The sequence below is a fragment of the Eubalaena glacialis genome, chromosome 12 (assembly GCF_028564815.1).
Source record: "Eubalaena glacialis isolate mEubGla1 chromosome 12, mEubGla1.1.hap2.+ XY, whole genome shotgun sequence".
Taxonomy (NCBI): domain Eukaryota; kingdom Metazoa; phylum Chordata; class Mammalia; order Artiodactyla; family Balaenidae; genus Eubalaena; species Eubalaena glacialis.
This window is the reverse complement of record NC_083727.1, coordinates 16,306,034-16,332,966: the sequence shown is the minus strand read 5'-3', so window position 1 is coordinate 16,332,966 and position 26,933 is coordinate 16,306,034. Positions and strand designations below refer to the sequence as shown.

General features: G+C 38.1%; 2 protein-coding genes across 7 annotated transcripts in view; both read right to left on the bottom strand.

Annotated features, from left to right (window-relative positions):
• The window catches only part of KATNA1 (katanin catalytic subunit A1), a 40,544-nt gene extending 32,491 nt beyond the window's left edge, over positions 1 to 8,053 (bottom strand). The window contains exons 1-4 of one of the 4 annotated variants that reach the window (XM_061207015.1): positions 7,788 to 8,053; positions 2,732 to 2,853; positions 2,266 to 2,440; positions 701 to 858 (exon numbers count right to left, since the gene is read on the bottom strand). In XM_061207015.1, coding sequence (XP_061062998.1) covers positions 701 to 858; positions 2,266 to 2,427 — 320 coding nt within the window. In that variant the 5' untranslated portion in view covers positions 2,428 to 2,440; positions 2,732 to 2,853; positions 7,788 to 8,053. The remainder of the gene's footprint in view (positions 1 to 700; positions 859 to 2,265; positions 2,441 to 2,731; positions 2,854 to 7,787) is intronic. The other 3 variants (XM_061207016.1, XM_061207018.1, XM_061207017.1) reach the window with 3 other exon arrangements.
• Positions 8,054 to 14,455: 6,402 nt separating this feature from the next.
• LATS1 (large tumor suppressor kinase 1) overlaps positions 14,456 to 26,933 on the bottom strand; it is a 43,445-nt gene continuing 30,967 nt past the window's right edge. Inside the window, exons 6-8 of one of the 3 annotated variants that reach the window (XM_061206911.1) lie at positions 26,567 to 26,749; positions 26,258 to 26,364; positions 14,456 to 14,719 (exon numbers count right to left, since the gene is read on the bottom strand). In XM_061206911.1, the coding sequence (XP_061062894.1) occupies positions 14,687 to 14,719; positions 26,258 to 26,364; positions 26,567 to 26,749 (323 nt within the window). In that variant the 3' untranslated portion in view covers positions 14,456 to 14,686. Of the gene's footprint in view, positions 14,720 to 19,158; positions 20,338 to 26,257; positions 26,365 to 26,566; positions 26,750 to 26,933 lie in introns of those variants that run through there. The other 2 variants (XM_061206910.1, XM_061206912.1) reach the window with 2 other exon arrangements.

The window sequence follows — 26,933 nt, the reverse complement described above, 5'->3', positions numbered from 1 at the left end:
CAATATAAACTAGGAAATCTATTATGTGAGTAAAATAGATAAATGACACCCATTTGCACACTCATCAGTTAAAAAATATGCAGTGAAACTAAGCATAATTGGCTCTTTTGCATTTCAGTAAATATCAACTTTCACTAATTGTTCATTTGCTGGCACCAGGTAATAGGAAGCTGGGGATAAAAATACCAGAGAAAAACCTATAATTCAGAACATTTTATCTTTTCTTTTTTTCTGTGAACTAAAAAGCCCATTTTTAAATTTTAGCAGCAATATAGCTTGATAAATAGCAGTATTCTGTGATAGCTTTTTGAGAACCACTGTTTTAGTCTAATTCCCTCACTTTACATAACAAAATGCTGAGCTCTAGAAAGGTTGCGTGATTCTCCCAGAGCTACAAATAATAATACAGACCTAGAGCCCAGATATTTCAATCTCCATCCCCATGTTCCTTCCATAAGATAACAGTGCCTCCACTACTTTAAGCTCATTCACAAAAGCATATTTTTTGTCTATGTCTACCTAAATTTAATTTACTGAAATGAGGCAGAGTTACATGATATACAATTTAAGAGTTACAAAAGGTATTCAGTAAAAAAACCCTCTCCCCATTCCTGTCTCTCAGTCCCCAGTTCTCTTCCTAGGTAGAACCAATGCTATCAGTTTTCTGTGCCAGTGTGTTTCTTAAAGGGTCTCCACTTACCTTCGTTCAACAGGTACAGGCAGGGACCAGACTTCTCCCTCGGATGCTGGAAGCTCATGCTGTGCAGCTTTTAATGGAGTGCTGTCTAGTTTAAAGCCTTCTAGTGTTTTCATGATATCCTTAACGTGTTTAGCTTCCACATTTATTTCCTGCCAAACCTGATTTCAAAGGAGAATATGGCTCTTTAAATCTCTATAACTAATAAATCACTGCCAAGATTAAGTTGGGCCATTTATTAAAGATGTCAGAAGCCTCCATTTTGACATCAGATATCCAGGAAACCATACCAAAATATTCTGTTGAAATTTTAATAATGGTTCATGAATTCTTTATTTCTAATTGCAAAATTAATTCTGATAAAATGAATTAAGTATCCTGGCTAATTAAGCCATCATGACTGACTTATGGTTCTTATTCAAAATGCATAACAAATTTAAGTTAGCTGTAACTTCAAAGTTTGGTAAAAACAATACTTTTGCAAGTTGCGCTTTGATGGTTCTTATGCTACTTAATTGACTTTAAAAATGCTGAACAGAATCCACTAATTTCATAACTCACTAATGGACTGCATCCCACAGTTTGAAAAATAAAGCTTCAGAGGATAAATGGCTCAATCCACACACAACCAATATATTTTTTTTAAAAGCAGTCTTGACTCAATTTTAAAACTATATATACACACACACACACACACACACACACACACACACACACACACACATATATATATGAAATACTGAAATGAAGTTAGTAATATTTGGTTTTAAAACTAAATGATTTAAATATCCTTATAAAAAAGCTTAGACTTTTTAAGTAAAAGCTGCTGGCCTAAGAACAAAAGGTCTTAAAAGTCTTTCAGTGACAAATTTAAGACTCTTTATGAAATAAAGTGTTTTCCCCTTCTAATGTAAAATATGCAGAGGCAGACTTAAGGAAAGAGGTTAAGTTCAAAGAGGTAGAATATTTCTCTCTTTTAAAGAAATTTAGGACAAATATGGAATACTATGAAAAAAGCAGTTTAGCAGAATCTGAGGGATAATACTCTACCTAGAAGACCAGCACAAAAAGACTATTAATTTCTATAATATTCCTCTCCTGTGACATTGTTGAACCCTATTATAAATGCCATATTCAACTGGACCTGTTTATAGTTTCTACCTATAAACTTTTACTGGTCCTCAGTGACTAAAGTTCCTCACGTGGGATGCAAGTATGGTCTGCTTTATGATGTTCTATAGAGAATATGTTACTTGTGAGATTCAGGTGTCATCTGCAGTTTCAACAATGGCTTAATAAAGTCAATTCTAATTTTACCAGGTAAAAATGTGATCTAGAAAAAAATTTCAAAACCATTACTATTAGATTCCAAAAATTAGAATAACTGAGTAGAACTCATCATACTGATGATGGCGAATATGGACTAATATAATAATCAAGTTTTAAGAAACATTATATACAAATCCATGTAATAAATTATACACTCTTAATGTATAGCTGCAAAAGCACTACCTATTTACATCTGAGTATTTTAAACCATTAAAACAAACATCAGTCATGATTCTTACCTGTTGCCATTTCTGCTGGAGGTATGTATCTTTGACTGAGTATAGATACTTGTTCATTTGATCAAGAACTCCCTGATAATAGACCATTGCAGAGTCATAATTTCCCAGCAATGCATATTCACGGGCCAATTTTACATTCTCACTAATCATAAGAAGACTCATGCTCAATTATAAGCTAAAAAAGAAAGAAACATTTAATATTACCTCTTAAAAATAAGTACTACAAAGAGTTTTTTAAAAGTATACTTTCCAAGGATCCCTGAAGACGCTCACAATGTACTTTCCATCTCTATACATTTGTTCATGCTAATTTCCACTCCTTCAAAGAAATTTCTCAGTTCCCACAGTCAAACCCTACCTATGTGTCAAAACCCCACTCAGATGGCAGTTCTCCCAGTATGTCAACCTTCTGAACTTCCCAGTTCAAAATAAGCCCTCCCCCTTCTAAAGTCCCCTGGCACTTTACCGGGGCCTTCATCTCAAGGCACTTGTCTACCTTGAATCTCTAAGTTCTTTTAGAGCAGGATTTACAGAGGAAAGGTCTGAGATGGTAACTTCAGTGCGTGACGTACAAGTCTTATTGAACATCTGCAGAACAAATGTAGAATGTTAGATCATTTTTTGGAGGGCACTGTGACACAGCAGAAAACACACGTGTTTTGAGGTTAGAAGAATCTTGGTTAGAACTGTAACTCTGCCACCTTTGTCAAGCCCCTTAACTTTAATGAGCCTTAGTTTTTAAATCTGTAATTGGGATAGTAACTATTTCCAAGAGTTGCACTAGAAGGAATAAATGGCTATTTAGAGTCCCTACCATAGTACTTGGCAAAGAGCAGGTCTTCAATAAATGCTAAATGCATCTTCCCTGAAACTTTCCATATACAAGAACTAAGCATAGTCTTTGTACTTAGTAGGATGTGGATATATGGATATGGGGTTTTTATAGGTGGGTTTTTACCTACCCTCTAGACAGAAGCTAATTCCAATCACATAAAAATTGGCCCAGAAAACAAAGGGAAAACTGATCAACTTTTTATGAGGTGAGAATCACCTCAATTTCAAAACTAATGAAGAGCAATAAAAAGTCCATTTCACTTATGAACATGATGTGGTAATCTTAAATAAAAGATTAGCTAACTAAAAAAAAGAAAAAAAAACGATTAGCTAACTAACAATGTATCAGCGCGCATACACACACACACACACACACACACACACACACTCCATGACCAAGAAGGTTTATCCCAGGAATGCAATTATAATCTAAGTGGAGAAAATCCATCCTTGTAATTCCTCACACTAACGGACAAAAGAACTTCATACAAAAATGGGTAGCGCATAAAGGCATAAAGTGTAATTCATGGAAGGGAAAACCCAAACGGTTAACAAGTACAGATACTAGTAATAGAAGAATGCAATGAGAGACCCCTTTTACATTTACCAGATTAAAAAAAGTAATAAATCCAATAATACTAAGTATTGGCAATTATTTGGGAAAAAGGACATTCTCACATACAATGTGTGGGCATAAACTGGTGTAATCATTTTGGAGAGCAATCTGGCACTACTTAGAGAAGTTATGTATGCATATATCCTATGACCCTGCAACCCTACTTTTCTGTAAATATTCCAGAGGAAATTTCACACAGATCCACAAAGGGACTTGTTTTTGGATGTTAATGACAGAACTGTTTGAGAAATCAATAGTTGGAGGTAATCTATCTATTCCCTGCTAAGAAAATAGATAAGGAAATATGGTGGATGCACCCTATGGAATACTACGTAGCAGATGGAAGCAATGAACAAAATTTGCAAATAGCAACATGGATCGATCATCAAAATACAGGGTTGGGTATAAAAAAAACTTAGACATAGAACAAGGTCTAAATGCCAAGATCATTTTATAAACTTAAAATTATGCTATATTTATTGGGTTGGCCAAAAAGTTTGTTTGGGTTTTTCCCTAAGATGTCATGGAACCTGTACGAACTTTTTGGCCAACCCAATATATATGGTGAATAAAACACTCTTTTTTAAAGGACACATACACACCTAAGAATATATATTAAATATATTACAGTGTCTGTGGAGGGTGAGATAGGGAATTATGAATGAAAAAAGAGGATGAAGGGTAGGGGAGCAACCAAAAATAAATACAACAAAAGAAGGCCCTTATATCCATCAATAATCACAGAGAGCCTGTAAGGTGGCTCTCAATGACCTCTGCTTCCTGGTGTCCATACCCTTGTGTAATCATCTCCCCTTGAATGTGAGCTTGGAACAAATGGAATATACAAAAATAATGGAACATCATTTCTGAGATTAGACTGGGACTTCCACCTCGCTTACTGTCTTTTGCTCTCTCGTTGGACTACTCTAAGGGAAAACCAGCTACCATGTTGTGAGCTGCCCAGTGCAGAGGCTCACATGGCAAAGAACTGATGGAGGCCCAAGGGCAACAGCCAGTGAGGAACTGAGGCCCTCAGTCCAACAGTCCAGAGGAACTGAATCCTGCCAACAACCATGTGATGGAGGCAGGAAGTTGGATCCTCCCTCAGCTGACCCTTGAGATAAATGCAGCCCTGACTGATACCCTGACTACAGCCTGTGCAAGACCCTGAATCAGAAGCACCTAGCCAAGCTATGCCCAGAGCCTGACCAAAGAAACCGTGAGACAATAAATGTTTGTTGTTTTAAGCCATTAAGTTTTCAGGTAATTTGTCATGAAGCAATACAGCTATGAACTGAGGTCTATAAGTAATTCAAGACTGAGCATCTGAGGTCCAAAAGAAAAGGAAAAAAAATCCCATGACTGAAAAGCATGACCACTGAAAATATTCCATCTTAATAAGAGCTCTGTGGTCAGGGACCAAGGCTCTCTGTTATCTTATGGATATATCCCCAGCACCTAGAACCATGCTCCTTTCACACAGCAGATACTCAGTAAATCTCTGAATGAATGAATACTGTCAGGTTTTGTCTAACTACTAAGATTTCTTACCTTTGTCCAGTTTCTGACCCTCAGCACTCTCACACTGCTTGATCCTCAACTCATCCCTACCAGAGCTGTGTGACTGCTTTTGCTCTGAAGCTGTATATGCCCTACAGTGACACCTCGTCTGAGCAATAATGTTAGAAGGGTACAGCTGCAGCTGGCTGCTGGCAGTGTATCGCTGATCTGGATAAGCAGAGACAGCAAGACTCTAACGTCTTTTCCTTCTCTCTCTCTTTTCCTTAACAGACTCCCTCCAGATCTTTCTTCCCTTCCCCCAACTAAAAAAAAAAAAAATCTAAATTAAGTTGTTACTTATGTATAGGTTGTCCTTTTGTATTTCTGAGGGCCAGGGCTCAATGTTCCAAAATTCACAGAAGTCACTCCAGGCCTTCTTTGAAGGTTCCGTGTTATGGATACTTCTTTCTAGTCAGATAAAATTCCTGAGGAGCCAATGAATCGACATTTTCTAACAAACAAATGTAAAGTCAATCCAAGGCCACGTTAAAAATGACCTGAAAAATTCTTGGTTATCAAAGAAACGATGTGTTTACTGAAAATGTATCAAAATACCATGCAATGACTAAATGTTAGACAAAAAACAAATTTTCCTATTCTTTTAGTATCATTCTTCTTCTCAAATGAATGTCAACACTGTAAATTTATGAGATTCTTCAATTTTCAAGAATATATCCTTATCATTGCCAAAATTACACTTTAGGAAGACAGAATTTGGGTCTACCTGACACAATATCTGGCAGTACTTGAAGAAATGAATATATGTGAAAAAAAGCCTGTAGACCAAATTTTAACCACAGTGAACTGTAAACACTACCTGTTGGTTCAATTAATAGAACAAAAATGAGATTATAAAATTATAAAAAATGAGACTGTCCACAAACACAGACTGTTGGTTTTTAAAGAGAGATTATTAAAGAGAAAAATAAACATAAGCATAAGTGATGCATGCTTTATCTCACAGCAAGCTTTTCCTTTACATGATCCCTCCTATCAGAACCACCCTTTTGCTTAAGTGTACTGAGTATTTATTTATCTTAATGACTAAATTCATTCATCTAAACTAAGTAAGATGCAACATGAAATTTTAATTCAAATAACAGAGTCAAAATTTTTTTAAACACTAAAAACTCAATATTACAGCAAAATTTCTAGCAAACTTAATGTGATGCTGTGTGGTCCACAAAGAGTATCTTTTTAACCAGTCAAACAGCTAAAAAACAAACAATCCAGAACCACTGTTGTAAACAGAAATTCAACATTGTTTTTAATACAGTAAATTCTACAAGATTCTCTAATCCTTAGTATTTGTCAGAATTGTGATACCAGTTTCAAAATAAGATACAGAATCCGTTGTAGACTATATAATATGCCTAATACTGAATCTATAAAATGTAAAAAGGTCTTGAATAACCAATGCCATAAAGGAGCTCTGTATAGCTTTTCATAGTCTAAGAATGTTGGAAAGTCGATTGGCATTGCCTTTTTTTTTTTTTAAGATATTTAACAAGTCACAAGTTATTAATACTAATACAAGACAAAGAGTTTTGCCACTATTTCTTTGTGTGAGAACTCACTGATTACAAAACCCATCTCCTTTGGAAAAGAAAATAAGGCTGCACACTGAGATATTTAGGCCTGTATGAACATCACAAGAATCTTTCTTGATACCTTGGTGTTCTAGCATTGTGACTATGGGGCAAAGATTTATCTCACACATTCTAAAACGTTAGGAATGTCCTCAGCAGTATCTAAAGGTCTGATTTCAAAGAGGAAGACAAATGAGTGCTTTCAAGAGAGCAGCAATGTTAGTAACTGATATAAAAGTTAGTAACTGATATAAAATTGGCACTTCGCAGTTAAAAGAGAAAATTATTTTTGAGTAAATAAGGGCTTGAGACTCTCCACTGCAAGGCATTAAGGATCCACGTTCATCGCTAACTTCATCACCATATAATATACAGTATGAAACAAAGTTTCGAGGGATACGTTTTGGAAAGGTACCAACTCTAAACAAAAAGGGCCATAGCCTCCCAGAGGACGCCCGGCTCCAGAATAAACTAAATAAGAAATAACATCCTCAACAATAGCACACCTACCTAACAAAACATAAGAAAGGAAGCTGCATCCCCGAAGTCAGGGCTTTTGGGGTTTTTTTTAGGGTAGAGGGTTTCGGGCGGGGGCGTGGACGAATTCGGGAGAGGACCAGTCAAAAAAGCGAGGAAATAAAAACAGGTTCTCTCGGCCGGAGACTTCTCTAAGGAGACAGGCCTAGAGTGGGATCGGCAGGAGACCCCAGAAGTCTCCGGCCGGACAGGACTCCTCCGGTAGGGGGACCTTCACCCGAGCCACAGGTGTCAGCGACAACAGCAAGGACCTAGGACCTCGGCGCAGGCACCGGCAAGTTCACAGCAGAATGCGCAGTGGGATCGCATCACAGGCTCCCGAATCCCTCGCCGACCCGGCCACGTGGGTCGGGGATCCCCAGGAGACCGAGAGAGCCAACACTCACCTGTGTCTCCGAGGCTCCTCGGGAAGCCGCCCAGCGGCAGGCGGAGCGGGAGGGCCGAGCGGGGCTCCGGGCAGCGAGGAAGGAGGGCCCTGCCCTGTCCTGCCCCAACCACCGTGTTTTGTGCTCACGGACCCAGCACTGCCTGGTCCAACCGTCACCAGCCTCAGGGCACTGCTTCCACTCGCCGAGAATTTGAAGGCAAACCCGCCAGGGCCACTTCCGGTGCTGCGGGGGAACCTCGGTGACTCCGGCGCAAGCGGGGCTATGCCCCGGGAGCGAGGACGCCGGGCGGCGTGCGCGCGCCGGGCGCCGGCTGGGCGGGGTCGACGGAGGTGGGGCGGGGCCGACGGCCGTGGGGCGGGGCCGGCAGGGCGCGCCTGCGCAGTCCCGCGCCAAGCCTCCCGCGCGGAGTGGGCGGAGACGGATAGTAATGACTCAAATTGGAGTTACCCTCTCGTGTTCCTCAATATGTGTTTCGCAGTACTTCCTCACTTTTCCTCCCACTTGATTTTCATCACTCTCTTCAGAGGTTAGGAGGTCAGAGTGTCTATGTTACAGGTGAGTGTCAAGGGTCAAACAATTCGTTTGTGACATATCCTGTTTTAGAACCAAATACTCAGAATTTGGCTGAGGCGCTTGTCACGACATAACATGAATAAAATAGAGAATGGGTAAACAAAGGTATTCGGACACAATGATGGTGGAATTTTATATTCTTGATTTTTTTGGTCAACGTTTTAATGCAACCAGGCAACAAAAGTATATTCCACGATGTACAGAAACATACGTACTCGACAGTACTAGTGGCCATGCTTCCTCCAGGATCTCCATCCTCTACTTCCACCTAAGGTGGCATAGAGGCACTTAAGACACGTTATCCTCTAGGAGTGCATGGTAATTAAAATTCTGATTTTAAAGCATCCCATTAATTTAACACAGACTTATATAAAGGCAATTCAAGGGAAATACATCCATTCAGTCCACAGATGTTTATTGAGCAACTAATACATGCCAGACAGCGTTGTAGGCATTGGGTAAACAGTGGTCAACAAAATAGAATGTTTCATGAAGCTTAAAGTCTTGTAAAATTCTCAACTAAGTAGAAAATAATAGTTTTGCTATGATGGATTTGAACTCTATTGTAATGTAAAGTATAATTAGTATAGGAAAGTATAATTAGTATAGCTTTTTGAAATGAAAAAACAATTCAGGGAGGTACAGGTTAATTACCCTAGTTAGACTGAATCAACCTTCATTTTTTATATGAGTGAAAAGGTTATGTTGAATTATAGAGGCAATTTATAGTCTAAAAGCTTCTCAAAGGGCACAAAATAAATACATATTACATGACTCCATTTATATGAAATTCTAGAACAGACAAAAGTAGTCTACAGTAACAGAAAGGTGGTCAGTGTTTGCTCGAGGCTGGATTGGGGGTTGGGAGAAGTGAGGGGAAGGACTAGACTGCAAGAAGGCATGCGGAAATGTTTTGAGGTGATGGAAATGTTCTATATCTCAATTATAGTGGTTAAGCAGGTGTATATGTTTATTAAAACATTGAACAGTGCACATAAAATGGATGCATTTTATTGTACATAATTTATACCTCAATGAAGTTAATTTTTAAAATTAAAAAACCTCCAGTGGCTTACATTTACTTCTGTTTCTTCACTAGTTGTACTAGTCTAGGAAGAATAGGGTACCCTGTAGTAACCTCTCTAAATTGAAGAGGTTTCAAACGCCAGGAATTTTTTTCTTCTCATTTACTCTATATGTTCATGGTAGAGTGGATGCAGGCACTGGGACCCTGGACAGTGGAAAAAAGAAAATGCGATAACTTGCATAACTTCTGCCTGGATATGAGACGTGCCACTTCTGTCCACATTTCATTGGCCAGAGCAAGTCATGTGGCCAAGCCTGATTTCAAAGAGATGGGACATTGAGCTCTACAGTGTGCCCTGAAGGAAAAACAGAATATTTGTGTACCGCCCTCATGACTACTACACTAGTCATTTCTTCTTTTACAGTGTGGCTTCTACAACCACCATCCCTCTAAAATGATTGCGTCCAAACTGGGACTCAGAAAAATTGGAGATTATTTTTTCTGGTGAATGGTGACAGTAATTTGGCAGGATCATAGGACACATACCGGGAAGTTAATGAAAAATAGGTAAAAAGGTAGGTGCCAGTAAAGAGTTTAAATTTCGTTCAACAGGCACAAAGGAGCCATTGAAGGTATTCAAATGAAGGCATAATTTAGACAGGAAATAGGAAGATTGATTTGGCAACTGTGAGTAGAAGCGTTTGGAGGGGAGAGAGAATAGATTGGGCGACTCTTGCAAGAAGTGTTGTGACTCCTGGAATTACACAGGAGGGAATGACATGCAGACCATTTCTCGACATTATGTATTTGCTGTCTTTCTTGCCCCAGTAGGTAAACTTTAATGAAGTTAGATACTTCCTCCATTTGACTAGGGCAATGTCTAGCATATTGCAGACATTAATTAGATATTTGTAGAATAAATACATTAAATCAGTAAAAAAAAAAGAATTTGGAGACACTTTTTACATTTAATCACAGAAATCTAAAAGGACTTTCAGGACTAGTTTCACTCACCTGGTTTATTGCAACTGGCAGTCCTCCTCTACCTCCTTCAAATATTTGAGCCATCTCTTGGGATACAGAGTATGTATAAGACTAGAAAATTCTAACCATGATTAAGAATCTGCTAAAAAAAAAAAAAAAAGAAGAGGGAGTTCTTTGGTGGCCCAGTGCTTAGGATTCCAGGCTTTCAGTGCTGTGGCCCGGGTTAAGTCCCTGGTCGGGGAACTGAGATCCTGCAAGCCACTGATCAGAATCTGCTGAATTTTTAGATTATGTCACAGTATTTGCAGCAACAAACTGAGACAGACCCCCAGTGCTGGTCACTAACCTTATGCACATTCTTCCTAAATAATAGCTTCCATCACAGACCTGCTACTCCCAGATTGCTGAATGCCATAGGAAAAAAAAAATCACACCACCTTGAAGATTGATGCACCACAACTGCATGATGTCTAACCCACCTGAAACATATTTTTCTGCATGTCCCACCTATCTCTCTTACTCTTCACATTAGTTATTTCAGACTTTCACCACTGTCCTCATGCCAGCCACATACCCCTTTCTGCCCTTTCAGCAAATCACTATGTCTCCATCTTCAGAGAAAATAGAAGCTATCAGGTTGAAATTCCCTCAACTTGCTCACTGAGGCAGAGACTGCCATCTGCCCACCAAATACACATTTTCCTTGGTAACAGAACCTAGCTTGATTAAATTGGGCTGCCTGGAATAAGGACTATATTTTCCAGACTCTCATGCAGCTAGGTGTGGCCGTGGATCTAACTTCTGGCCAGTGGATGTGTTATATAGAACTTTTAGGAAGGTACCTTATAGGGAGAGGCCCTGAAAATCCCCCTTCCAGTCACATCATCCCCTCTTTTCACCAGGTTAGAACAGGGGAAAAAATGGATAGAGTATAAGCAGCCAACTACTGACCATAAATGACCTTTAGGATATAAGCCATGTGATGAAGATAGCAGAATTGAACAGACGAAGTGTGGACTGACCTTGTGGAGCTGTTATACCAGGTGTGGACTGCCAACTCCAGATACTGTCTGTCTAAGCAGTCGTCGTTTTGGTTTTCATATACAGCATAACCTAATCCCAATACTTTGACCCTCCAACTTAACAAATGTCTCTACTTCACTCTTGCCCTTTGGTTTTGCCTCCTATCTCAAAGAAAGTGTATCTTCCTTTGTCTAAGCCCCATTCCTCCACTTGAACTTAAAGATTTTACTTTTTATTTCCATTTTATGAATTTATATTTGGATAGGCAATGCATTTACATGGTTCAAATTCAAATGATACAAAAGCTTATATAGTGGGAAGTCTTTCTACTATTCTTGCTACCTTAGAAATCCAGTTCCCATCCCCAGAGACAGTAACATCAAACTCATTAACTACCTTCCAGAGATACTTTTATTATACATGCAATTAAATAATGCAAATTATTGGACCTCTCATGAGCTTTCTACAATTTGCCAGTTTATGTCTTCAATCAAGGAAAATTTCCTTTTGGTAATTTCTTATAGCTTCTATTTTCTTGTTGGGATTGCCTATTTGTACATTTATGAGAATGTTTTTCTTTACATCGTCACACATAGTTATAAGAGCCATTGTAATATCTTTGCCAATTCCAGATGTTGGAAATAAGATCTTGGGGTCAACCTCCACTGACTGTGTTTTCTCTTGAGACTAGGTCATATTTTTATATTTCTTTGTATGCCAGGTAAGTTTGGATTGTATCATGGATGTTGGATTTATTACGTTACACTCTGGATTCTGGGATATGCCTCTGGAGGTGTTTTGTTTGCTTGGTTAAGCAAGCAATTAACTTGGTTTGATTCTCTTTCTGTTGGGCAGCATCTCAAATGTCAGTTTAGTTCTTTGATTCTTAGGATGCTTGGATTCCTCCCCACACATATGTGATTCGTGATTCAGCTAGAGATTTGGGCCATTCTCAGGCAAGATATCATAAAAATGAGACACTCATCTAATGCCATTCCTCTCTCCCAAGTGTTGACTTCCACCCAGAACCTGCCTGCTCTTGGTTCCACTTCTGCATCTTTAGTTTTTTTTCCCCCTGAATTTATAGTTGTTACATATGATAAAGTCAATCCATCGGGAGCTTACTTGGTTATACGAGAAGCAGAATCTAGAATTATCTTTCAAGTATGTCATTTGGTTGACAGTTGGATAATAAACTTGAAGGACCAGAATGAAGTCAAAGACTCCAGTTAGGAAGTTATTACAATAATTCAGTCAAGAGTTGATGAGGGCCTTCACCGGTCAGAATGGCCATCATCAAAAAATCTACAAACAATAAATACTGGAGAGGGTGTGGAGAAAAGGGAACCCTCTTGCACTGTTGGTGGGAATGTAAATTGATACAGTCACTATAGAGAACAGTATGGAGGTTCCTTAAAAAGCTAAAAATAGAACTACCATACCACCCAGCAATCCCACTACTGGGCATATACCCTGAGAAAACCATAATTCAAAAAGAGTCATGTACCACAATGTTCATTGCAGCTCTATTTACAATAGCCAGGTCATGGAAGCAAACTAAGTGTCCATCGACAGATGAATGGATAAAGAAGATGTGGCACGTATATACAATGGAATATTACTCAGCCATAAAAAGAAATGAAATTGAGTTATTTGCAGTGAGGTGGATGGACCTAGAGACTGTCATACAGAGTGAAGTAAGTCAGAAAGAGAAAAACAAATACCGTATGCTAACACATATATATGGAATCTAAAAAAAAAAAAAAAGGCTCTGAAGAATCTAGGGGCAGGACAGGAATAAAGACGCAGATGTAGAGAATGGACTTGAGGACACAGGGAGGGGGAAGGGTAAGCTGGGACGAAGTGAGAGTGGCATGGACATATATACACTACCAAATGTAAAATAGAGAGCTAGTGGGAAGCAGCTGCACAGGACAGGGAGATCAGCTCGGTGCTTTGTGTCCCCCTAGAGGGGTGGGATAGGGAGGGTGGGAGGGAGACACAAGAGGGAGGGGATATGGGGATATATGTATACATATAGCTGATTCACTTTGTTATACAGCAGAAACCAACACACCATTGTAAAGCAATTATACTCCAATAAAGATGTTTAAAAAAAAAAGTGTTGATGAGGGCCTTAACCAAATTAGTTTAACCAAACAGTGGGGATGAAGATGATGAATTAGAGAAAAATGCACTAGGTAAATAACCGAATTTCATGAATCATTGCATGGGAGATAGACAAAGTATAAAGTGACCTCAAATTGTTTTGCAAATCAGATTATACACTAACACAAAGTACACGTTAGTTGGGGTACAAGTTCAGCAACAGTAACAAATGGTATATATATATATGAATTTTTTTTCCTTTTAATATTCTGCAGTTGGACAGACAGCCCTGCTTCACGCCATCTTTCAGGTAGCCAGGTTTTATTCATTTTGTTAATCCACCATCACTAGGGTGTTTTCCTAGATTTTATGGGTCAATATAAAGTCATGATTCTATGTTCCATCCTGTGGGAAGAGGGAAGGAGCAAGTGAAGGGCAAGCAATATCAACTTTAAGTGTATGAAGTAGAATTTGCATATATCACATCTGCTCATATCCCAGTGGCCAAAACCTAGTCATGTGGCCACAACTAATTACAAGGCAATATGAGAAACATGGGCTCTAGTGGGACAGTTGAAACATAAACAGGGATGGGGGCTCTATTAGTAAAAGGAAAACTGAGAGAATGGAACTGGAGAACAAGAGCAGCCTGTGTCATTAGTCAGCCCCTCTGGGAGCTAGGAACTCTTGAGAATCCCCCTTTTCACTACAGAACAAATTTAACCCTCCTCCAGGGAAAACAACTCAAAGTCCCACCCAGATTGTGAATCCACCAAAATGTCCAGGATCTCTGGGTGACTTTACGGAAGGGAGAAGGAAAGACTGGATACTTGGGAGGACAATAACTGCCTATGTTTCAAACATAAATTTGATATCCTCCCTTTAGCCTTCACACAAAAGCAGATACATTTTCTGTGTATTTGCCTTTGGCATAACAAGGTATGGTCACAATTTCAAGCATGCCAAACATGGATCCAAAATGCAGTAAAATGAGAGAGCTAATGAGCTAGATGGAGGGTCCCACAATGGCACCCGTCAGCACCAGGGTCCACGCAGTAGAACAAGCTCCAAAGAATGGCTGCCACCAGTGTCTGTGTTCCCAGGGTGAGCCGCAGCTGCCTCCCACCTCAACAGGAGACTCTCCAGGACCAGCAGTGTATGTCCACCATTCAATCGTCTGCTAGAAGATGGTGTGGAAGTCACGGAAAAGTAGCTTGGGCAAAGAAAGAAATTAAATTGTGATGCAGGTCTGCTGAAACCACAGCTAACCTGGCTGAGAGCTCCTGGATGATGATGATGATGACATATGAAGGCAAACACACTGTATTAGAGACATTTTCTCTGGGAACATATCATCAGAGCTACAGAATTAAAAGGGAACTTGGATTCCATGGAGTCCTTATCACTTCTCACCCACCAAAAATATGCTAACTAAAAGGACAAATAAATACATTAATTGGAAATCTTAAAAAAATGTAGTAAAATGAATCATAAGCATAATGCAGTTTGCATCAGCTATACAACAGCCTCATGTAGACCAAATACAATTTTACAAGTGGCACTTCCCTGTTGGTCCAGTGGTTAAGACTCCGCACTCCCAACGCAGGGGGCCTGGGTTCGAGCCCTGGTCAGGGAACTAGATCCCGCATGCCGCAACTAAGAGCCAGCGCAGCCAAATAAATAAATATTAAGTGAGTGCAAACAAGAGGATAAAAGGAGACCTAAGAATGATGGTAGGGACTTCCCTGGGGGCACAGTGGTTAAGAATTTGCCTGCCAATGCAGGGGACACGGGTTTGAGCCCTGGTCCGGGAAGATCTCACATGCTCCGGAGCAACTAAGCCCGTGCGCCACAACTGCTGAGCCCATGCGCCACAACTACTGAAGCCCTTGCACCTAGAGCCCGTGCTCCACAACGAGAAGCCACTACAATGAGAAGCATGCGCACCGCAATGAAGAGTAGCCCCTGCTCGCTGCAACTAGAGAAAGCCCAGGTGCAGCAACGAAGACCCAACGCAGCCAAAAATAAATAAATTAAAAAAAAAAAGAATGATGGTAATGCTTGAAAAAGGGGGAGAAAAAACCCTAAATATTTGTTCATCTTTGTAAAGTTGATTTAAGATGTAACATCAACATATATACTTTATTTGGTAGGCAGTTCATGTGATAAAAAGATTGTAAATAAGAAGAGATTAGCTAATAACTTCACATTTTAAAAAATTACTAACTGGGCTCAAATGATACTAAATGCAGAGTTTAATAATTAAAAAAGGTTTAAATCTGTGATCTAAAGGGAGCCTTTAACATGAAATATTTATTGTACTTATACTGGACAAAACGAAAACATTTTACTGGGCTACACTAACTCTACTCAGTCTGCCTTAATTTAAGTAGGGATTATCATTAGCTATATATGCTTTAGTTTCAATGCATCACTTTTTTTTTTAAAGAACTTTAGTACTTTTTTATTTTTTATCTTTGGCTGCGTTGGGTCTTTGTTGCTGCGCGCGGGCTTTCTTCTACTTGCGGTGAGCGGGGGCTACTCTTCGTTGTGGTGCGCGGGCCTCTCATTGCAGTGGCTTCTCTTGTTGCGGAGCATGGGCTCGAGGCACGCGGGCTTCAGTAGTTGCAGAATGTGGGCTCAGTAGTTGCGCCACGCAGGCCCTAGCATGCGCGGGCTTCAGTAGTTGAGGTGCGCAGGCTCTAGGGCGTGTGGGCTTCAGTAGTTGTGGTTCATGGGCTTAGTTGCTCTGCAGCATGTGGGATCTTCCCCGACCAGGGATGGAACCTGTGTCCCATGCATTGGCAAGCAGATTCTTAACCACTGTGCCACCAGGGAAGTCCTCAAATTTTTAATAAATTTTCTCTTGAGAATAAAAAGATTAAATTTTTGAATTAAAAAATCAACTTACTTAACTAAGCAGCCTAAAAGTCAGCTTTCCACACATAATTTAAAGATTTGAATTTTGCTTTTTTTTTATTATGATCCCAGCAAATGTTACACTAGAGAAAATGATTGGGGAAATACAAATAGATTCATTAAGAACACAGGCTGATTATTCATATCTACTACATTCAGAAGTATGCAAAACAATTTAGTTATATTGCAATGCTGTAACTCCTTTTCCTAACAAAGCATTATTTTATAAAACTGTAGTGTTGTATTGATTCAATTTTAATACAAAATACTTATATACATAATACAATATAAAAGTAAACTGTGGTATAGTGCCTTCACAAAGGGATCTATTAAGGCGCTTTACAAATACACCATTATGTTGACCCAAATTACTTTTTGTTTTAGATTAAAACAAACAGGCTAAATGTTTCACTTTAAATACCAAAGGGATTTTTGTTTATTTTTGTTTATTAAAGAAAAATTTCTAAAGTACCTTAGGTAACAGCAGCAGCAATATCTAAAAATCCTCCCACTGTATCCTCTAATTTCAACATATTATTAAGTCAGAAGAAAACATTTCCACTCACAGTTTTGCACTTTGCAACAGCAGAAGGTAATAACTTTTTAAAAAAGTCAATCTCAAAGTGACTTCTTAGTCATACATTCTATAGTTTCTATTACAAATAAGGTAGAAAAGATACAGCAACAGGGCCTGCCTTAGGACGTCACTGGACAATACATAACTGTATCTACAATTACATAATTATAGAACACATTTCATAAATACCACTGATATGCATAAAAGGGGTGAGTATAAGAAAGACAGCAAGTTTTTTTTTTTAATGAGTGGGAAAATTATTTTAAAAAGAAAACATGAATGATCAATGTTTTCACTCCATTTCAATTGACAGCATATAGATTTTTGACATCGTTCTCATCTTTTTGGTCAGGAAGCACCAGATTCTATACTGGAAGATCTGGATATAGTTTGGGAATAAGACAGCTAATAAGTATATCCAAACTGCTAAAAATGCAGATACTAAAGGCTTGTACACTGCTTCAGATAAACACAAAAAGCTTATACTGTCAGAGGAAATTTAAAAGAATACAAAATTTGTAGTGTCTGTTACATTTGAGGAATAAGGGCAACACAGATTTTGGGGGGAGGGAGGGGGAGAAGACAGCACCTTAGTTTTCCTACAATGTAAATGTAACAAAGTTGGTTTTGTTCTGTATTGCACCATAGTCCAGAAATAAAACAACTAAATGGAAATTTCAATAAATCTGACTGAGAAAGCCTGAAGAACAAGGGGGATAACTTAAAAATTTGAGTACTGAGCTAGAAAGTTCTTGAACTAATTTGTTTTGCATAGAATTTTACAGGACTAATCAAACGTTCCATGAAGTGAAGACTGCCATCTTATATAGTGCATTTTCCTACAATCCTCTGAGTAGAAGTCCTTCAGAAATATTTCTTTATTAAGCTTGTAACAAGCCAAACATGTATTTCAGTGCTCTCAAAAGGGTGTGTTTAAACTGTCTTGGTGCTGTACCAGCAAGAGAGGCGGTCCTAAGGATATCTTATCACATGGTACAGACCTTTCACACCATAAATTATCAGTGTTTATACAAGATGTGCTACTCTGAGTACTAATTAGTAAACTTACAGCAAAGTTCCTAGTTTAATATATCAGTGTTCTTGCAGGACAGAGGTCCCTAACCAAGAGTTTGTGAGAGGTTTCAACACATCCAAAATCCCTAAACTGCATGCAACATTTTATGCTTATGTGTTGATTGTGCATTTTTCTGGGAAGAGAGGCCACAGCTTTCATCAGATTCTCGGAAGGACCAATGATTCCCAAAGACCTACCACTACATAGTGGGTAATGCACTGGTTTACAAGCTGAGAAGGCCAACTATAGAAAGGCCACCTATAGAAAGGAGGGAAGTATGAGCTAGTAAATCTTTTTGCTCTCCCCAATTCAACCAGAACAACTTTGCCTTTAATTTTACTTGCATACATGATTCCATTAGCTTTTATTTGAAGAAAGCTCTGAAAAATCACTAAAATTCTGCTTCTCCACAAATATTGTTTTGATAAAACAATTCCCTATCAGTGGAGCTTCAGGAAATAAAATACAAATTTTACTAATGTGAGAATAGAGCCCTTTCCCCCTTCCTAAAAGTTAAGCTAAATGTATTTTGGTATGAAACCACAAGTTGTCCTTATACCTAAGTATTATATGTAATAGTAATGCTGAAAAACATACTGTTTAACCTTAATAAGTTAGGAGGTTTTGAATTTTCTACTAAGACCACTATGTATTTTTTCCTAATTACTAATGGCCACCTTAATTAGGAGTTAAATAATAATTTTTTTCACCAATTAATCTCTGCCCATAGGTGAAATATTGCCAAATAGCCACATTTTCTTTTACCAGTAACAATCTGTGTATGCATCTCTGTTCTGAAAGAGGAAAACTATAACATTACTGATGACATAATCAAAACTGTCACTATATAGAAAAAGTACTTTTCTAGTAAGTACCCACAAATAATTTCTAATTAAAGTTTCATATGAAGCTGAAAATAATCTCTCTGCTTAGGATGTGGAACTTTTTTTTAAATTTCAAAGTAAAAATATGAAAGATCTTATTAGCTTTTAGTATTGAAAATTTTAATTTATGGCAGCTTTGTTCCCTTGAAAAACTGAAAGCAGCATTAAAAATACCAAAAGAAAAATGGTAGTGCTTTGCTTCTTTCAAAGTCAGTAATTTTCTGAGATATGTTAGAAAATTAAATATCCCACAGATGGGAAAAGAAGATAAACTGCACTGTTTTTCATTTGGGTGAGCATACTGTTTCAACCTTGTATTTCTTAGTTACAAAATGTGAATTATACAGATTATCATTAGCCCGGGAACACTCACCACCATGATGGCTTCATTTCTATAGCTTATTTTTTTCCAAAAACAAATTATGGGGGAAGAAAAAAAAAACACCTCCGTAAATGTGGGGTATATTTCATATTTGGTTAAAGCAAGATAAAACTGTCTTTCAAAAAATTTTCAAAAATTCTTGTTTTTTTAAAAATTATTTAGCATATGTACAAATAGATACCAGGCTTCTCCTTTTAAACAAAGCACTATTTTTTATTTTAAGTACTTTAAGTACCAAGAACTGACTATAATATTCAGCTCATAATTTACTTTATAACAATTTTTTTTCTAAATTACTGATTAAAAAGGCTGGAATAAATTAACATTTCAAAAGGATTTCCCATAATTTAGGAACATAAAAAATTGTACACAGAGCACACATACATAGCTCTGTTACATTTGCATAATTTTACTCTCAGAGCTTCAAAAACCCCTGCGTTTTAGGCCTTTTTGCAAAGCCTCATTACAATTATTTCCTAGTGTGTTAAACATACACTAGGTCACGATTTTTGATCTCTGAGCCTGTGTGCTGATCATCTTCATCTGACTGTTGCTCTGAGCCTTGTGAATTAATATATTCATATTCAATAGGCTTTGGATAATTATATGGGTAGCCATTGTCATCAAAAAACCTCCGAAAGGTAAATTCATAGAAAGCATGTTCAGGGTGCTTTCCATTTTTATACCATCCATTCAGAGTGTCATTTACATTTTCTTCTTCATTATCATCACTCCGTAACTTATCAGGATCAACAGGATCAAAATTTGATGTGTCTGTTGGGTGTGTGATTTTAGGAATGTATGAAGCAGACTGCTGTCTCAGGTCACTGGAAAAATCAATTGTTTTAAAAAACGGATGAGCTTTTATTTCATCAGCACCATTCTTGCCTAAGCGATCTTCTGGTCCTCTGCAGAGTTTAATAATAAGATCAGAGGCTTCAGGACTCAGTTTAGCTTGCGGTGGGATATGAAGAGATGTTTGCCAGTTGATAACCTTTAAGGAAGATTTTTAAACATTAGAAGGAAAGAAATAAATAAGAAAAACAAAAACTTCCTCCAAGTTTCAAATGAAAAAATCTTACTGGACTATTAGTGTTTTTTTAAAATAAATTGCATGGTATTTCACCTTCCTTACCTTTTTATTTTACTTTATTTTTTTGGCCGTGCTGCACAGCTCGTGGGATCTTAGATTCCCCCATCAGGGATCGAACCCAGGCCCTTGGCAGTGGAAGTGTGAGTCCTAACCACTGGATCGCCAGGGAATTCCCTCACCTTCCTCACCTTTAATAATGAACCAGTGGGAAATAACCTTTCTTTCCATTCCCTCCTCTCCAGGCAACTTATACTCATATTACATGACTCACTGTAAGTTTTAGCTCCCCTGTTAAGACCTTCAACCTATGGTAGAAATGACTTTCTACTGTGCCTCCCCGGTTCTATATATTTCCTTGTAGCATAATATCTCTAATACTTTGTGGTATCTATTTATGTTTGTGTCCTACTACAGTATAAAATTTCATAAGGCTATAGACCATGTTTTGTCTTTGCATTTCCCAGTGTTTGGCAAATTGCCTGGCACATAATTAATAGATATTCAATAAACACTTATTCTTGTTTTGAATAAACTGGAATGAGGGAGGGAGGGAGGGAGGAAGGGAGGGAGAGAAGGAAGGGGTAGGTCTCCATAAATATTTGTTAAATAAATGAATAAATGAACTTCATTCTTCCTTATTCATATATGAGCTTATCAGCGCTGTGTAGGGAAGAAAATTAAACCCCCTCTTCAATAACCAAAGTAAAAACTCAATGGACCCTTTTGGCCTCGGCGTGTGACTCGGCTCAGTCCAGTTCAAGATGCTGACAAACAGGGCTGGTGCTTGAAAGCTTTTGGAGGCGATCACATGTATTTGAACATGTTATGATTGATATATACAGAGTAGAGGTTTTTGCTTACTGTCCCTTTCATGGTGGTAGCAGGGGAGAACTTCTGAAAAGGTGTCAAATATCTGCAAGAACATATATCTGCCCCACAGAGAATTTCTGTAGAATTCAATTCCATTTAAACTATTTAAAATCATTTTTCTGCCAACCAGCCCCAGCCTGAAGCTCAACATAGTAACTAGACTAGCTATCCTAGCAATACAACTATCTTAAGACAACTTTGTCAGCTGCTTTAATTTACAAAGGTTAGTTCTAAATCCCATTCTTTTGACTATTCTAAACATTGTATGTTTCAAAGTATCCTTTTAAAAACTTGTTTTGGGCTTCCCTGGTGGTGCAGTGGTTGAGAATCCACCTGCCAATGCAGGGGACACGGGTTCGAGCCCTGGTCTGGGAAGATCCCACATGCCGCGGAGCAACTGGGCCCGTGAGCCACAACTACCGAGCCTGCGCGTCTGGAGCCTGTGCTCCGCAACAAGAGAGGCCGCGATAGTGAGAGGCCCGCGCACCACAATGAAGAGTGGCCCCCACTTGCCGCAACTAGAGAAAGCCCTCGCACGGAAACGAAGACCCAACACAGCCAAAAATAAATAAATAAATAAATTAAAAAAAAAAAAGAAACAGCACTCCCACAGGGATTTCCTTTAAAAAAAAAAAAACAAAACTTCTTTTTGTGCTTACAATTTTTTCTATAATAGATTATTTTGATGATTAAATTTGACCCCTTTGACAGAAGATGGATCAGTGGATTCCTAAGGGTCAGGGAGGAGTTTGCACATAGGGTTTCGGGGCGGGGGGCGGGTGTTGAAGAACTGTTCTACACTTTGATTATGGTGGTGATTGCATTTGTCAAATTTCGGAGTGAGTTTTACTGAATGTAAATTCAACATGAATAAACGTGACTTTAAAAACTTAAAAAAACAAAAAACAAAAACAAAAACTCAATGGATGGGCTCAACAGCAGAATGGAGATGTCAGAGGAAAGAATCAGTGAACTTAAAGAAAACTCGATAGAGATGATACAATCTGAACAACAGAGAGAAAAAAGAGTTTGAAAATATGAGAACCTCAGTAACCTGTGGGACTATACCAAAAGGTCTAACGTTGGTGTCAGAGTTCCAAAAGGAAAAAACATGTGGTACAGAAAAAATATTTGAAGAAATGATGGCTGAAAATTCTCCAAATCTGATAAAAGACAAACCTGTAAATTCAAGATGCTGTTTGATGTCAAGAGACACCAAACAGGATAAGCCCTAAGAAATCCATGCCCAGACAAATCATAATTACAACACTGAAAGCTAAAGAAAATTTCTTGTAAGTAGCCAGTGAAAAATGATGCATTACTTGAGGGAACAATGATTTGAATTACTGTAGATTTCTCATCAGAAAACTATGGAGGACAGAAGGAAGTGGATACATTTTAAAGTGCTGCAAGAACTGAAACCCAGACTTATATTACCAAGTGATAATATCCTAAGGAAGGTGAACTAAAGACATTCTTAGATGAAGGAAAACTAAAATAATCTGCTGTAAGCAAACCTGCTCTAAAATATTTGCTAAATGAAGTTCTTCAGACAGAAGGGATTGATATAGAAAGAATCGTAAAACATCAGGAATGCAGGAAAGCAAGGAAAATGCTAACTATCTGGGTAAATACAAATGACTATTCTCATCTTGAGTTCTTTAAAATAAGTTGATGGTTGAAAACAAGAACTGTAACATTGTTGGATGAGGCTTTTTTTTTTTTTTTTTTTGATGTGGACCATTTTTAAAGTCTTTATTGAATTTGTTACAATATTGCTTCTGTTTCATGTTTTGGTTTTTATTTTGGCCAGGAGGCATGTGGGATCTTAGCTGCCCATGCTTTGGAAGGTGAAGTCTTAACCACTGGACCACCAGGGAAGTCCTGGATGAGGTTTTAAATGTATGTAGATGTGATGTATAAAAAACTAAGACACAAAGGGTAGAGAATGAAGGGGCCTATATGGTAGTACGGTTCTACACCGAACTTTTAGTGGTAAGATACTGATTCTAAGTAGACAATGAAAATTTAGTATGTATCTTGTAATCACTAGAGCAACCTCTAACAGAACTATATAAAGAGATAATAGTCAAAAACACAGTAGAGTGAGATCTCATGGAAAATGGCAAATAGGAAGCCTCAGTGGTCAGTCCCTCCACAAAAACAATCATTAAACTGAGGAAAAAAAAATTCAACTCTCATCATAATCAACCATTTTGGTACTGTGGAATCTGACTAGACCCTAAGAGCAACGAGGGGAGTGCTTCATGAAGGGAAAAGCTGCTAAAACTTGGTAAGATAGCAGTGTGCATGAACCAACTACCATTCACCATTCCTCAGCCCCACTGTGGTTATGGAGAGGGCAGCCCATTTTCCTGGAACGGCTGTATGGTGCCAAGGTAGGCAGTAAGGACTTTGCCTTCCAAAAATTTGAGGTTGTGCATTTTGGTTGGTCTTGGTGATTCCCTGAGGGACCAGCCCAGAGGCCTGCCTTTCTTTTGACCCTCTCAGGAATACTTAAAGAGAGAGACATGCTTTTCTTTTCTGATACAGACATTTAAGGAAATCTCTATCAAGTCACTGGATTAGGCTGTTTTTCTTTAAGTTTTGAGAGTTCTTAAATAGTCTAGAGATAAGCCTGCTGTTGGGTATGTGACCTGCAAGTATTTTCTCCCAAACTGTAGCTTGTCCTTTCCTTGTTTGACTATGTCTTTGGCAGACTGAAAGTTTTTAATTTTTGATGAAGTCCAAATTCTCAACCTTTTCTTTAATGAACCATGATTTTGATGTCATTTCTAAGAACTCTTCACCTAAGCCCAGGCCATAGAGATTTTCTCCTACATTTTCTTTTAAAAGTATAGCCTTTATATTTTATCTAGATCTATGACTCATTTTGAGGTAATCTTTGTGTAAGGTGTGAGGTTTATGTTGAGTCAGTATTTTTTGTATATGGCTGACCAATCCTTCCATCACCATTTGTTGAAATACTATCCTTTCTCCATTTGTACCTTTGTCAAAGAACAAATGGCCATATTTGTGTGGTCCTATTTCCCCATTCACTATCCTGTTCCATTATCTGTGTGTGTATCCTCTTGCCAATATCATACTGTCTGGACTACTGTAACTTCATAGTAAGTCTTAAAATCAAGTAGTTGATTCCTCAAACTTTGTCCTTCTTTTAAAAAACTGTTTTTGTGGGACTTCCCTGGTGGCGCAGTAGTTAAGAATCCGCCTGCCAATGCAGGGGACACGGGAAGATCCCAAATGCCGCGGAGCAACTAAGCCCTGTGCGCCACAACTACTGAGCCTGCGCTCTAGAGCCCGCGAGCCACAGCTACTGAAGCCCGCGCGCCTAGAGCCTGTGCTCTGCAACAAGAGAAGCCACCACAATGAGAAGCCCACGCACCGCAACAAAGACCCAACACAGCCAAAAATAAATAAATAAATAATAAATTTATTTTAAAAAACCTGTTTTGTTATCAGTTTCTTTGTCTACCCATATGAATTTTAGAACTGGCTCACCTATACCTACAAAAATTCCTGCTGGGAATTTTTATTGGATTTGAGTGAAGTCTGTAGATTAGTTTTGGGGGAACTGATAGCTTTACTATGTTGAGTCTTCCAATCCATCAACACGGTATGATTCTCCATTTATTAAGATCTTGGTTTTTTCCATCAGAGTCTGTAACTTTTAGCATTCAGATCTTGTTCATGTTCTATTAGATTTATACCTAATAGAATTATAGGTATAATATGACCCAATATTATACCTAAGTATTTCATTTTGGGGAAGCTACTGTAAATGGTATTGTTTTAAAATTTCAGTTTCCATTTGTTCATTGCTTGACTATAGAAATACAATTGATTTTTACGTAGTACCCTTATATCCTACAACCTTGCTAAACTCACTTATTAGTTCTTTGGAGTTTTTCACAGATTCCCTGGGATTTTCAGTATAGAAAATTATGTCATCTGTGAATAAAGCAAGTTTTTATTTTTTTCTAATCTTTATGCCTTTAATTTTTTTTGTTGCTGTATTACACTGGCTAAGACTTCCAGAACTTTGTTGAATAAGACTCATTAGAATAGACATCCTTGCCTTGTTCTTGAAATTAGGGAGAAAGCATCCAATTTTTTACACACACAGCACCCACACAAGTATGTATGTATTTATACATATGCATATACTTACATATATATATATATATATTAAAATGAAGGGAAAATAAAGACACTTTCAAACAAATCTGACACAAACCTGAGAGAATGCATTACCAGTAGACCTGTAATAAAAGAAATTCTAAAAGAAGTTTTAAATATAATGTATTAAATGCAATGACAGAAGTTGTAACTTGAGGAGAGCATCATAGAAAAGATGATATCTTAAGAAATTCTCAGAGAATGATTAAAATGACCAGGAGTGAACCAGAAAGGGGGGAAGGTTGTGAAACATGGGAGAGAAAGAAGGACATTCCAGACAGAGGGAATGGTATGAACAAAGGAACTGAGGACAAATTTGGACTTTAACCCACAGACAAGGCCACTAAAGAGTTTTTTAATGGGACAATTTATGGTCAAAATTGTGAGCAGCTTTTCATTTAAGTGCCAGGGAGATACAGACATTTGTTAGTAGTTTGGGGCTAGAATGTGCATGAAAGGAAACAAAGCCAGTAGCCAGTAGTAAGAGTAAACTGGAATACATCTTCAAAAGGTACTAAAAACTTCTATGAGAATGAAATATTGAATGTAGTGTATGAGTGAGGAAGGATATGAGTATGGTAACAGTGATACAATGGAGATAAGAGTTCACTCATGGAATTTCAGTGGGTTCCTGTATCCTTACAAGTTCTTTCTTTAATTCTAGATTAAGATGCTCAAAGTAAAGGACTGATAAAGGTGTATGGTATTGGGACTTCATAACAGTTCTTTTGGTATAGGTTCTATACCTTACCTTCACTTGTGTTTCAAATGGTGTTTGTGCCAAGAAAGGAGGTTGTCCCACCAACATTTCAAAAAGAATGACACCAACACTCCACCAGTCACATAACTGTGTATAGCCTAAAATAAGATACCAAAGTTATGGTTATTCACAAGCACTTTTAAAAAAGTGCTCAGAATTAATACAATCAAAATTAATATTAAATCACCAATTTATACTGTAAAATTAATACTTTTATTATAAGCCTGAAACGAGCCATATTCTAATGTAAGTTTCAGCTGGTCTAAAGGCATACTGAGATTTATGAAACAAATGTTTTACCTGTTCGTAACAACACTTCAGGCGCAATATAATTGGGAGTCCCAACCAAAGAATGTGCAAGACATCGCTGGTGCTGGCGTGCAGCTCTCCGCTCTAGTGGCTTCAGTCTATCTCCACATCGACAGTTAGAGGGGTCACCCCATTCATTACTGAAATCCATGCTATCTTGCCGTGGATGGTCACCTGTATAGTAAAAAAATAAATAAACAAAAGCAACAAGAACAAGAGTAAACCTAGTCTGTTTAACCTTTTGACGTCATAGTTTAGAGTTAACAACGCTTCCCCTTGTTGACAAGCTGAGATGCAATGTATGGCAAATCACTGATGGTGTTTAGTAATAATTAGAGCCTGCACTCTTGAAATATCA